This window comes from Herpailurus yagouaroundi, unplaced genomic scaffold (assembly GCF_014898765.1).
Source record: "Herpailurus yagouaroundi ecotype Mexico unplaced genomic scaffold, PumYag 28, whole genome shotgun sequence".
Lineage (NCBI taxonomy): Eukaryota > Metazoa > Chordata > Mammalia > Carnivora > Felidae > Herpailurus > Herpailurus yagouaroundi.
This window is the reverse complement of record NW_024412376.1, coordinates 135,798,557-135,812,902: the sequence shown is the minus strand read 5'-3', so window position 1 is coordinate 135,812,902 and position 14,346 is coordinate 135,798,557. Positions and strand designations below refer to the sequence as shown.

At 36.2% G+C, this 14,346-nt stretch overlaps 1 protein-coding gene across 4 annotated transcripts in view; it reads left to right on the top strand.

Annotated features, from left to right (window-relative positions):
• Positions 1-14,346, top strand: part of WDR19 (WD repeat domain 19) — a 113,584-nt gene that overhangs the window by 63,103 nt on the left and 36,135 nt on the right. For all 4 annotated transcript variants that reach the window (XM_040485538.1, XM_040485530.1, XM_040485519.1 and 1 more), the window contains exons 21-28: positions 729-786; positions 3,342-3,482; positions 3,563-3,645; positions 4,097-4,180; positions 5,372-5,518; positions 5,834-5,958; positions 7,917-8,029; positions 10,046-10,114. In XM_040485538.1, coding sequence (XP_040341472.1) covers positions 729-786; positions 3,342-3,482; positions 3,563-3,645; positions 4,097-4,180; positions 5,372-5,518; positions 5,834-5,958; positions 7,917-8,029; positions 10,046-10,114 — 820 coding nt within the window. The remainder of the gene's footprint in view (positions 1-728; positions 787-3,341; positions 3,483-3,562; positions 3,646-4,096; positions 4,181-5,371; positions 5,519-5,833; positions 5,959-7,916; positions 8,030-10,045; positions 10,115-14,346) is intronic.

Genomic DNA, 14,346 nt, shown 5'->3' with positions numbered 1-14,346 from the left:
AGGCTGAGCATGGAACCCGCTTAAGATTCTCTCCCTCTGCGCCTCTCCCCCGCTTGCATGCATGCTCTGTCTCTCTCTCTCAAATAAAAATTAAAAAAAAATAAAAAGAGTACACTTATCAGGATGAACACTGAGGAATGTATAGAATTGTTGAATCATTGTACACCTGAAACTAATATAACACTGTATGTAATTTTTTTTAAAAACAAAAGATGCCTGTAAAAGTGGCCCATAAAATTTAATGTCCCTCCCCAAAATGCTTAAAATACTACAAAGTAATAAGTATCTTACAATCTAACATAATCCAGCTTTATAATTATTTTTATTTCTTTAAAATTTTTTTGTAATGTTTATTTTAGAGAGAGAGAGACAGAGACAGAGACAGAGCACGAGTGGGGGAGGGGCAGAGAGCAAGGGAGACATAGGATCCGAAGCAGGCTCCAGGCTCTAAGCTGTCAGCACAGATGTGGGGCTCAAACTCACAAGCCGTGAGGTCATGACCTGAGCCGAAGTTGGACACTTAACTGACTGAGCCACCCAGGCACCCCTATAATTATTTCTGAAACAGCAAAATAATAATGAACTGCACTTGAAAAAAAATGCTTATATGTTGTATATCCCATCTTATGTGAGCCCAAGCAACTCAGTGACAAAGATTTCTTTTAAATCTTGTATATGTAAATGAGATACTTAAATATGTATTAACATTCACTCTAATTTTTTTTCAGGGGTGATTATGTAAATGCTTTGGCTCATTATGAGAAAGGAATAACGGGTGATCATAAGGTAAACTTGAATAAAGATATGTATAATTATCTTTAGGTTTGTTAGTTTCATTTAAAAAGCCATGGTCTAAATTGCATTTTATTTATTAGTAGGTGAGCTCTTTTTCAGTTTATTAACAACGTTGCAAGGATATAGTGAAATCATTTTAAAACACTTCAGATCTAAAGATGACAATATTTTTTATCACTCTGAAAAAGATCTGTTTTCCTTTGTATCTTAAATATGAGCTTCTCGTTAATGTTCAGAGCAAAATTTTTATCCTTTCCCACTTGCAGGCTAACTATGATTTTCATGAGGCTTTTCCTTTTACTCTTAAAAAATTTCAGTAACTACTCTACAGTGTACCCCCAGTCCATAAAAGTCTGTTCTGCCATTTCATCTCTCACGCTGTATCTTTTATGATGATCCTGGAAATCATGTACTTTATGCACTATTCCAGCCCATTCTCCCATCCCAGGGTTTTAGCTCAAGAAGCTAAATTTTGCAATAAAAATTGATGTTTTTAGGTGAGGTCTTGTAAAGATTGAAAATCTTTTTATTTCCTATTTTATAGCTAGAATTTTTATTACAGAAGTTAATACAGTTTCACTGTAGTCCATTTAAAAAATTACCACAGTATAACATGACAAGTGAGAGTCTACCAATCTCTCCTCTATCCACACACCTCAGTGGTAACCACTGTTAACAGTTTTATATATTTCCACCCAGAATCTCTTGTAAGCATACAAATATGAATGTAATGTGGACTTTCACTAAATATGAAATCATTCAGTTTTACAGGGGTGCCTGGGGTGGCTCAGTCGGTTAAGAGCTGACTTTGGCTCAGGTCATGATCTCATGGTTCGTGAGTTCAAGCCCTGCGTCAGGCTCCATGCTGACATCTCAGAGCCTGGAGCCTCCTTCGGATTCTGTCTCCCTCTCTCTCTACCCCTCCCCGACTTGTGCTATCTCTATCATTCATAAATAAATAAACTAAAAAAAATTGTTTTAATGCTTTAAAAAAATCATTTCCTTTCAGCAAAGATTAACTGAAATCCGTTCTGGGATAAACAGCATTCTGTTTTCTTCATGGTCTTTCAAGTCAATACATTCGAATCTATGTTAATCTTTTAAGAGCTTCTAATAGTCTGTTGTTTAGATACAGCATGGTCTTTATATCCACTCCCTTATTGAATCATAATTGTTTTTTGTTTTTTACTATCAAAATACTGCAATGAATATTCTACCTAGTGTACATGTATCTTTACCTAAGATAGTATTTCTGAAGGATATTATTCTTATAAGGGGATTTCTACGTCATAAAATATATGCTTTTAATTTTTTATACTGCTAAGTTCTCCAGAAATTATAGCAATTCATATAGCTGTAGGTCATCTGAGAAAGTGTCCATTTTCCCCCACAGTTTCAACAACATTGAATGTTAATCATTTTATCTCATCTATCAATTTTATGAGCCAAAAACAAAGGTCTTTTCTGTGTGTTTATTAGTGAAGCTGAGCATATTTTATTTATTGGCCAATTATATGTTTTTTAATGAATTGCCTGATCATATCCTTTGCCTTGCATAACTCTTGAGTTTTTTATACTTTCTTTGGCTACATCCATTTTAAGGTTTTTAAAAAATTGTTTTTATGTTCCATTTATTTTTGAGACAGAAAGAAAGCATGAGCAGGGGAGGGGCAGAGAGAGAGGGAGACACAGAATTTGAAACAGGCTCCAGGCTCTGAGCTATCAGCACAGAGCCCAACATAGGGCTCGAATTCATGAACCACGAGATTATGACCTGAGCTGAAGTTGGACGCTTAACCTACTGAGCCACCCAGGCGCCCCTTAAGTTTTTTTTTTTTAATCTGTGTATTTGAATATAGTAACCACTAGCCACACATTGCTATTTAAATGATTGAAAATTACATAAAATTTAAAATTCAGTGTCTTTGTCACGCTGGCCATATTTCAAGTGCCCAGTAGCCATTTATGACTATTAGCCACCGTGTTGGACCAGGCAGATATAGAAGATTTCCATGATCACAGAATGTTCCACCAGCCATGCTGCTTTACATAAAATACAATAGGACATTATATTTTATTACATAGATTAGTTCCCTGAAAAGTTCTTTAGTTATCTTTAATAAATTAAACAATTTTACAGAAAGTTTTTAATGTTTAATCGTGTCTAGTAGAGAAATCTTCCATTTGATAAATGGCTTTTTCCTTAATTTTGTTCATAGCATTTATGCTGTGTATCCAGCATATTACTTCTTATATAAAATTTTATATCAAGAAGACATACAGAGATACACAAAGCATTATGACAAGGGTAGTAAGAATTTGTTGTTAAGCATGAAAGGTGTAAACTTCTAAAGAAAAATATATAACTTTGTAACAGAAGATTTAAAAAAAAAAAAAGGACTCAGTGTTACGTCATAATCTTGAGATTTTCCTGAAAAGACTAGTGAAAGTAACCTTTGGGCTCATTTTAGATTTAAATCAATTGTTTGGCTGAAATACATCAATTTAACTTAGGGTCTGATGTGTTATTTGCCTTATAATTCTAGGAACATGATGAAGTGTGTTTGGCTGGAGTGGCCCAGATGTCTATAAGAATGGGAGACATACGCCGAGGGGTTAACCAAGCCCTAAAGCATCCCAGCAGGGTCCTTAAAAGAGACTGTGGAGCCATATTGGAGAACATGAAGGTACCCTTTTCTATGCCTAAATATTCATGCGGACTTATACGTAATAAGTTCAGTGTTTTAATAATCTCATATTGTTTTAGCAATTTTCAGAAGCAGCCCAACTGTATGAAAAAGGTCTCTATTATGATAAAGCAGCATCTGTTTACATCCGCTGTAAGAATTGGTAAGCATTTGCTAAGTTTGTTCTGAGCAAGTGTGGAAATGAATGGGTCCCGGAAGTCTCCCCACTTGTTTCCTTATCTGTACACCCTGTTCTCCCTATCTAGGTCTTCCCTCTATCTCCTTTTTTCTTCTTGGATGAGTTCATATTAATAGTTTGTTTCCCAAAGAACAATACATCCTGTTGGTTCGGAAATCCCTGATCAGACAAATTACTAGGGAAAAGAGCCCTGTTGCCCCCAAACTGTTAATGAACGAACCTTCATTTTCCCTTGGAGGGGGAGGGCAGGGGTGTGGCCTCAGAAGGAAAAGCAGTTATATCTGCTTTTACCTATAGGAGCCAAGATTTCAAGGATCATAATAACTTTTTTGAATCCTAAAAACTAACACTGGACTGTAGAGAGTGACTTTGGAAGTGAATATAGTGCTGATACTCTCTGAAATCTACATTCTAGGGCAAAAGTTGGGGAGCTTCTGCCTCGTGTTTCTTCTCCAAAGATTCACTTGCAGTATGCCAAAGCTAAGGAAGCAGATGGAAGGTTTGTACAGTTTCTCAAATTCATGCAAGTTTAAAGCAATATATAAGTTTGATAAATTAACCATCAATCTTTGCAACTTCTAAGAAAGGCAGAGTGGAGAAAGAAAACATCTTTACCCTTTGCCTGGCCTCAAGTGCCAAACTATTACATTTTTCCCGTATTTTAAATACCTCAAGTAAACCTTTGTGTATTCAATATAAGCTACTATCTCTTTTTATTTGAGAGTTAAATACTAAAAGGTGATATTTTGATATAATATGGCATGAAAATAAAGTGATGGTCATTTTATTAAGAAGGATAACTTACAGATGCCAAGGAAAAGAACAGTGAAGAAATACGAATTCCACACCGATGATTGCACAGTTTAAGCTGCAAAACAGCGTCAAGATATCACAATGGATAGTTAATATCCTAAATAGTATCTTCTGTCCTTCTGCAACTGGATAGAAGAAACTCAAAGACAAGGAGTCTCAGAGGAGGAAACACAATTATGAAATTGTATCTCATACAAACATGAAAAAGCTCTACCTCACTAATAATAATTAAAGCAACAGTGTGTTATTTCAACCTCTATCGTGAGATTTTAAACTAATAACCATACTATCAAAATGCACTTGTTATGCATGACTGACTCATTCTGTATAATTTCCGTAGCCTTTGGAAAGTTATTTGGCAAAATACATTAAAAGACTTTTAAAGGTCAGTACCCTCTACTTTTAGAAAAGCAACCTTAGGAAATAGAGATACACACTAAATGTCTTGTTGAAATGGAAAGAGCTGGAAAGCTAATGCGGACTGAAGACAAGTCTTGTGCTCCATCTAGAGGTTGACATGCAAAGATTTTATAGATCACTCTTACTGAAATATTCTGTTATTTTCTGTTTTCTAAAATAAGCTTATATTACTATTATAATCTTCCCAATCAAAAAAAAAGGAAAGTGTAAAAAATTCTATATATATTGTTCAGATGAAAAAATGCAATTCAATATTAATATTTTACTGTTAATCAAACCTCTAAAAAAGAACACATTTTAGGGAGATGATTCCTTGTATTCATCCTAATGAAGAATAAAGAAGTACAAGAAAAATAAGCAATCGCCATCAATAAAAAAATTGCCTCCTTTATTGACATTTCCCTCCCCAAATGTGACAGTGTTAAGGAAGCTTATCTGAACTCAGTATTTCTTATAGATACAAAGAAGCCGTTGTGGCTTATGAGAATGCAAAACAATGGAACAGTGTAATACGCATCTATCTGGATCACCTCAACAATCCTGAAAAGGCTGTCAGTATTGTCAGAGAGACCCAGTCTCTGGATGGAGCCAAAATGGTAGCCAGGTAACTGAATGCATTATTTTTGGACTTCCAAAAACTAGCCTGGAAAGAAAGCCCCACTTACCTTGATCAAATAAATTCAAAGGGAATATTTATTCTTTATAATTTTTTTTGTTAGATCTAAGTGTTTAAATTCAAAGTCTATTTGTTGTGGTTAGTGTAGGAGAGAATGTTTTTCAGATACAAGCATATAGTATAAAACTGCAGTTTGCCTAATGCATTTTTTAAAACGGTTTCTCATAGTTGCAAAAAGATTTCATTTTGTAAATGAAAAACTTATTTTAAATGAGCCAAGCTGATTAAAATACTTTGTTTTAGGTTTTTCCTACAGTTAGGTGACTACGGGTCTGCCATCCAGTTTCTTGTCATGTCCAAATGTAATAATGAAGCTTTCACCCTGGCTCAGCAGCACAACAAAATGGAAATCTATGCAGACATTATTGGTAAATACCATTGTTTTCCCTAATTTCTCTTACAGATTTGTTTCCTAGAAATTCTTGACTCTTAGGACCTAATTATCAACTTGGTATGCCCACAAGCACATGTACACACACCATTTATAGAGACGCATACATATTGATGTGTTAGATTTCAAGATTCCTACTATCTTACAGGGGAGATGGAATTATAAGACCGTTTTCAAAAATTAAGATTTTGGGGTGACTATTAAAAGAAGCCAGATTTCCCAAATTCTGCTGTTTGCCAACCAGTGGTAAAACAAGGTTCCAAAATGAAGGTAATAAAAAATGCAGAGGAATTTTTGAAAAAATAGTTTCATAAGTTTTTAAATTGAGTTAAAAATTAAGATTATATGATTCTACTTTGATGAAGAGTGATATACACAAGACGCGGTTTTTCAGAAGAAAGTCCAAAAGAGGATTTTATATTCTGAGAACACCTGCTTTTAGGTTTTCTTCCCTTATTTGCAATTTTCTTAGAAACTACTGAAATCATTTTCAGATTTTGATTTTATGGGCCATACATAACATTATTTTTGGTGGTATTTTGTTTTATTTTATTTTCCCAATATACCTAGCACAAGTTTACCATTTTAACCATTTTCAAATGTACAGTTCAGTCATATTAACAGTGTCATACAGTCATCAGTCACCACCATCCATCTCCAGAACTTTGAATCGTCCTGAACTAAAGCTCTGTACTCATTACACAGTATGTCCCCATTCCCCGCCCCCCACCGCCCCTAGCAACCACTGTTGTACATTCTACAAATCTACATAAACTTGGCTACTCATAGTATGTCATATAAATGGAATCCTGAAGTATTTGCTTTTTTGTGTTTTGTTTTTTAAAATTTACAAAATGACCATAAGAATTGATGATAGGATTTATGAGAAAATTTTTATTTCAGTTTCAAGGAAACAAAAATAGGTAAAAGCATCTTCTCATATCTTAGAAAGTCATTCAGATAATTGGAGAAAATAAGGAGCTAAAGGAAAAAAGGAAATACAAATACAAGCGATATTAGAGTTATTAATTTTTAATTCGACAGATAACATTTCTTAACATTACAAACCACTATACCACTAACCCATTTAAGTTTTTCTCATTTCATAAGGATGTGGCTTATCCTGCATTACTCACACACACACACACACACACACACACACACACACACGCAGGCACGTACGCACGCACACACTTTTGTCCACCTTTCTTTACCCTCTTCTATTACAAACTCCCTATCTGCCTTGGGCTGGAGGCCCAGGGCTGTTGTGACACTTTGGTATTGTAACAGGACTCCAATACCCATGGGTAAATGTAAACAATGAGTTGGAACTCCTGCAGAGTTGAGGTCCTTCTTCCACTGTGCTTAACATATTTAAGCTTCAAACCAAAAGAAAAACAGTAATAAAAGAAAAAGAATAATTATCTTTAAATGGCATCTATCAGCCACTTGAATATCATTTTCCTTCCTTGTCTGGCAAATGCGGACAATTGTTGAAACCAGGCCTTGCTGAGAAAGGCGGATAGATTACGTTTGTATTATGGTTGACTTCTGATTGTTCTTAGACTCTCGGCAGAATGCGATTGCGATTTGTAGTCATAGTTGTTCCTGTTGTTTTAGGAAATGAGATTGAGACTCTTAAAGAATGACAAAAGTCACTAAGGATGATATCTGACCATAGCCTACATTCTCACAAGGCTCGTAATTTTCTCTCCTGATTCCTGTTGAGGGTGAAAAGAAAATGGAACAGAGCTGGTATTTGGGGGAATGATGGTGGATCTGTTTTGTGATGAAAACAAACACTGATAATAACACTGATATTTACAGTTACAAATTTTTAATCACCTATTTTTAGATCACCTGTATTTGGATCTTATTTTTAAGTTAGCAATAAAATTTTGCTCAGATATTTTACTCCGTAAACTTCTGTTGTAGGTTCTGAAGGTACTACTAATGAAGACTATCAAAGCATCGCCTTATATTTTGAAGGAGAAAAAAGACATTTTCAGGCTGGAAAATTCTTCTTGCTGTGTGGCCAATATTCACGAGTTAGTATTTCCTGAGAAAATATACATTGGACTCCACAGGAATGCTAATAAGATTCTTTCTTTATTTTTTTAAGTAATCTCTATACCCAATGTGGGGCTCAAACTCAAGAGTCCGAGATCAAGAGTTGTATGCTCTACTGACAGACAGCCAGATGCCCCAGCAATATTTTAAAATTATTATTAATGCTTTCAGACACCCAGACCTGAAATATCAAAGTTAACTTTAAATCATTCTCTCTCTCCCACAGCCAATCACATTCTTCCCCTGTAATATCTCTGACATTGTCCCTTTTCATTCTAACTATCATCAACTTAATCCAAACCTGGGTCACTTCACTTATTATATTATTACAATATTATTCCTATTTTCTAGTTTCTGTTCCTATAACTCATCCTTCATTTTATTCCCCAAACAGTACTTACTTTCACTGCTACAGGGCCCCTAAAGCAGGAGTTATGGCGTTCAAGCAAGGGGTATAACTCAGTGAAGCTGTGTGTTCATTGTGTTCATTGGGTGTTCACTGGGGACTTACGGGTGCCACCTGTTTGGTCTGAGGGAAACGTCTTCTACTTACCTCCAGAAAATTGTTGCCCTTCAGGAGTTGGGCCCCTGTGGGCTAGATCATAGGACTTTTCATGAGAAATAGAATTCTAGGTCTCCCAATTTTAAAACATGGGCCCACATATTTGTAGAATACCTCACCTGCCAAAGAAACGTGTCTGTGTGTGAACTCAGCCTTCTGGCTACCTATTTACTGTTTCTGGCCACTTAAAGTCCAGATTCCTTAGCTGGCACTCAAGAAAATTCCCACAGATTGACCAACCAGCTCCTGCACTTCCCAACCTGGCATCCAGCTGTTTCCATTAAGAAACATTCCATGGGGCGCCTGGGTGGCTCAGTCCGTTAAGCGTCCGACTTCAGCTCAGGTCATGATCTCACACTCCGTGAGTTCGAGCCCCACGTCAGGCTCTGTGCCGACAGCTCAGGGCCTGGAGCCTGCTTCAGATTCTGTGTCTCCCTCTCGATCTCTCCCCCTCCCCCACTCATCCTCTGTCTCTCTCTGTCTCAAAAATAAATTAAAAAAACATTTTAAAAAAAATTAAAAAAAAAAAAAAAAGAAACATTCCTGCTAGCCTTTTCCCATTCCTGTTCTCCTCTAGATCTCTCTCTGCCCTCTTTCCTACCTACCACAGACCTGTTCATCTTCAGGTCCTTTTTCCTTCATGGTACCTTCAGATCACCCCCCTGTTTAATCAACTTTTCTTCCTTAGAGCACCAATGAAAACAAATGGTCATACTGCCCATTGTCTCTTAAACTTTTATTATAACCTTAAATTTCTTCATAGGTGTAGTGTTTAGGAAGTAGACAATTATGATGTAAAATAATTGGTTCCTTATAAATATCACATTACACAGATCTCCCCAATTAGATTGTGTATAATACAACAAGAGGGGCTGTGTCATACCCTTCCTGGTCTGCTCCATAGTCTCCTATACATAGTAGCAGGTTGGCAATAAATATCTGTTGAACGAATAAATGAGTGAAAATAATTATATCTTCATAATGAAAGAGGACTTATTTTTCACTCTCATCAGAAGTCAGAACTAAATTCTTCAGAGGGTTAACTGGATCCTTCCATTTTTAAAATTCTACTCAGCCTTTTTGGGTTTTTTTTAAGTTTATTTTTGAGAGAGAGAGGGAGAAAAAGAGGGAGAGCAAGTGTGGGAGGGGCAGAGAGAGAGAATACGCTGTCAGCACAGAGCTCGAGGTAGGGCTTGATCTCACGAACCATGAGATTGACCTGAGCCGAAATCAAGCATCCAGCACTTAACTGACTGAGCCATCCAGGTGTCCCTCAGCCTTTTAGGTGTATATATTAAGACCCAGACTGTGCAAGCCCCTGGTTGAGAGGTGGACACTTTCATAAACTGTAATTACTTTGTGTGAAAACTTTGTTTTTCCCAATGTGAAAGCAGTCTGAAAGTTTTTAATTGCTATACATTTCTCATTTCAGGCACTGAAACATTTCCTGAAATGTCCGAGCCCAGAAGAGAATGCAGCAATAGAAATGGCGATTGAAACTGTAAGTGAGCTCTGTAATAAGACTTTTGAGAATGCTGATATTTTGAAAAACATTTTGAAGAAATTTCCAAACATACAGAAGTAGACCAAATATTGTAACCAACTCATCTGACTTGTACCCATCATCTGACTTCAACAGCTGTCAGCATATGAGCAATCTTATTTTATCTGTACCCCCACCTCTTTCCCTGTGTTATTTTAAAGCAAATCACAGACATCATGTCGTTTCATTTATGGGTACAAAGTCTATCTATAAAAGAAAAGAACCTTTGGGTTTTCTTTTAGATATAACTTGCATGTAGTAAAGTGCACAAATTCTAAGTATGTAACTCTTTTTCTCATATATTGCACTGACGTAACCCCTACTGAGATCAAGATATAGAACATTTCCAGCTCCCAGAGGCTCTTATGATGTCTCATAGTCACTGGCCAAGGGTAACCACAGCCAAGGGTAACCACAATTCTGACTTCTGTCCTTATAGATTGGTTTTATCTGTCTATGTATTTCATATAAATGGAATTGTACATATGTACTATTTTGTGTCCAGTTCCTTCGAATCAACATATAGTCTATTAATGCATGTGTATTACTACATGCAGTGATGGTTCATTCTTACTCATTGCTGTGTAGTATTCCACCCGATGACTATACCACAATTTATTTACCTATTACTCCATTAATGGGCATTTGGGTTGTCTCCACTTCAGGCATATTATGAGTAAAGTTGCCACAAAGTTGTTCATATCTTTTGGTGGACATAACACTCTGCCTTATTGGGTGTATATCCAGGAGTAGAATTGTTAGGTCATAAGATACACATATTTTGGCAATAGTTGTATCAATTTACACTCTACCAGCAGTATGAAAGAATTTAGTCACTGTCTTTACTAACACCAATCTATGTCATTATGACTACTGATAGAGGTGTAGTGGTATCTCATTATGGTCTCAATTCATTTTTCTAAAGACTAATGATATTGAGCACCTTTTCATACGTATATTGGCCTTTTGGATATCCTCTTTTCTGCTATTTAAATCTTTTTTCTAATTTTTAATTGTATCATCTCATCTTATTCTTACTGGTTTGTAGGACTTTTTATAATTTCTAGATACAAGTCTTTCCATCATATATATATATATATATATACACACACACACATATGATCTCTCCAACTGTGGCTTGCCTTTTTATTCTTCAGTAGTGTCTTTTTTTTTTTTAAGTTTATTTACTTTGAGAGAGAAGGAGCACAAGCTGGGGAGAGGCAGAGAGAAGGAGAGAGAGAATCTCAAGCAGGCTGTATGTGGCCCATGCTCAGGGGCTCAGACCCACAAAACTGTGAGATCATGACCTGAGTTGAAATCAAGAGTTGGACGCTTAACCGACCGAGCCACCCAGGTGCTCCATCTTCAGTAGTGTCTTGATGGAAAGAAATTCTTAGGTTTTAATGAAGTCCAACTTATGAATCTTTTTTTTTTTTATGGTTAGTGTTTTTTAATCCTATTTAAGAAATCTTTTCCTATCGCATGGTCATTAAGCTATTTCTCTTATGTTTTCTTCTAGGTATTTGATTGTTTTAGCATTCTTATTTAGTCCTATGCCCATCCTGAATTAACTTTTGTGTATAGTATGAGGTAGGAATTAGGAATCTTTTTTCCCCCAAACGGATATCCAGTTGATCCAGCATCATTTATCAAAATACCATTTTGCCCCCACTGAATTACCATAGAGCATTTGCCATAGATGAAATGACCAAATATATGTGAGTCTAGTTTTGGATTCTGTATTCTCTTCCATTGATTTGTCTTGCCTGTAACAATACCACACTGTATTACATGTATTCTTTATTATGATCTACTTCCTGTCGCTGTGGATTTGCCTATTCTAGACATTTCATATAAATGGATCCATACAATATGTGACTTTTGTGTCTGGCATCTTTCTTTCAGAAGGTTTTCAGCGTTCAGCTGTGCTGTAGCATGTACTAATACTTCATTCCTTTTTATGGCTAAAGATTCTGTTGTATGACTCTACCACACTGTATTTATTCAACAGTTAATACACATTTGGTTTGTTTCTACTTTCAAGCTTTTATGAATAATGCTGTTAACATTTGTGTGCAATGTTATATACATTGTATATACTCTCTTGAGTGTATATCTAGGAATTTCTAGGCCATATGTTAGCTCTATGTTTAACATTTTGAGGAATTGTCCAACTGTTTCCCAAAGCAGCTAAACCATTTTACATTACAAACAGCAATGTGTGAGCATTGCAGTTTCACCAACAATCATTTCTTGTCATTGTTGAACATCTAGTTCAAATTTCCCCATCTCCTGTATTTCCCACTAGCTGGCAATTAAATCTAGATACTTAGTCAGACATAGATTTGGTGTTTTTAGATGGTGCTAAGTTCGTCCTCTTTCATGACATCAGTAGGCTCATGTCTTAATAAGCTCAGGCTGCCGTAACAACATACCACAGACTAAGTGCCTTAAACAACAGAAATTGATTTCTCACAGTTCTGGAGGCTGAGAAGGCTAAGATCAAGGGGCCAGCCAATTTGTTTCCGGTGAGAGCTCTCCTCTGGGCATGTAGATGGCTACCTTCTTGGTGTATCCTCATGTGGCCTTTATGGGGTGCGTTCAGGTGAGGAGAGATCTCTCTCCCTTCCTTTTGTTGTAACACCACTGATCCCATCATAAGGTCCCTACCCTCATGACCTCATCTAACCCTAATTACTCTCAAAGGCCCCATATTCAAATATCACCACATTTGTATTCAAATACAAATATATAGGGCTTCAACATATGAATTTTGGGGGAACATAAATATTCAGTCCATAACAGCCCATCATTTTGGTCATCTGTTTTTATGGTGTTAAGATTGATTATTAGATATTAGAATGGTCAGCCTTATCCCTCCATTATGACATTTCCCATCAACCTTTCACCTAATGATTTCAGCACCTATTAATGTTTATTACCTGGATCCATTATTTTATTAGGGGTTGCAAAATGGCGATATTTGTCATTCCTTCTATTCCATACCAACTATTTTGTTACTGTGAGATAAAGGAAAAATAGGGTAAATACTTGATTTTTTTCCCCTCTGCTTACTAGTTTTAAGACTAATGAGTTGCAGGGAACCTGGGTGGCTCAGTTGATTGAGCATCTGACTCTTGATTTTGGCTTACATCACAATCTCAGGGTCATCAGATTGGGCCCCCACATCAGGCTCCACACTGGGCATGGAGCCTGCTTAATATTCTCTCTGTACCCTTACCCCCAATTTGTGCTCTCTCTCTCTTGAAAAAAAAAAAAAAGAATAATGAGTTGGTTTCCTGCCATCCTCCAAAGGTGACCTCTAGAGATGCTTTTGTTTTTACTATCATTATGAACTCATAGATTTTTAGTATATTTTATTTCAATCCATTACATCCAGTCAATGTTTTTTATGCCCAAATGTGTCTTTACATTAACTATTATTGCATTTTGACACAATCCTATTAATCTTTGATAGATTCCTTGCCCTCAGGTACATATTATTGACTCCATTTCTTTTTTTTTTTTTATAAGTTTCTTTTTTTTTTCTTTTTTTTTTATATAAGTTTCAGTTGTACAGCTTTATAATTCAAAATCCGTATATACTACAAGGTGATCACCATCATAAACCTAGTTACCATCCATCACCATATAGTTGACTCCCTTCACCACTTCACTTATCCCCCAGCCTCCTTCCCCTCTGGTAAACACTAGTCTGTTCTCTGTGTGAGTTGGTTTTGCTTTTATTTTGTTTTAGATTCTACATATGAATGAAATTAGACAGCATCTGTCTTTGACTTATTTCACTTAGCATAATACCCTCAAGGTCCATCTATGTCGTCACATTTGGCAAGATTTCATTATTTTTTTAAGGCTGAGTAGTATTCCATTGTGTGTGTGTGTGTGTGCGTGTGCGTGTGTGTGTGTTCCACATCTTCATTCATACTATGAATGGACACTTGTTTGCATATCTTGGCTCTTGTAAATGCTGCAATGAACATAAAGGCACATATATATATCTTGGGGTGTTAGTGCTTTTATATTCTTTGGATAAATACCAAGAAGTGGAATGACTAGGGCATATGGTAGTTCTATTCTTAACTTTTTGAGGAATCTGCATACTGTTTTCCATAGGGACTGGATCAATTTTAAATCCTACCAACAGTGTACAAGGGATCCCTTTTCTCCAC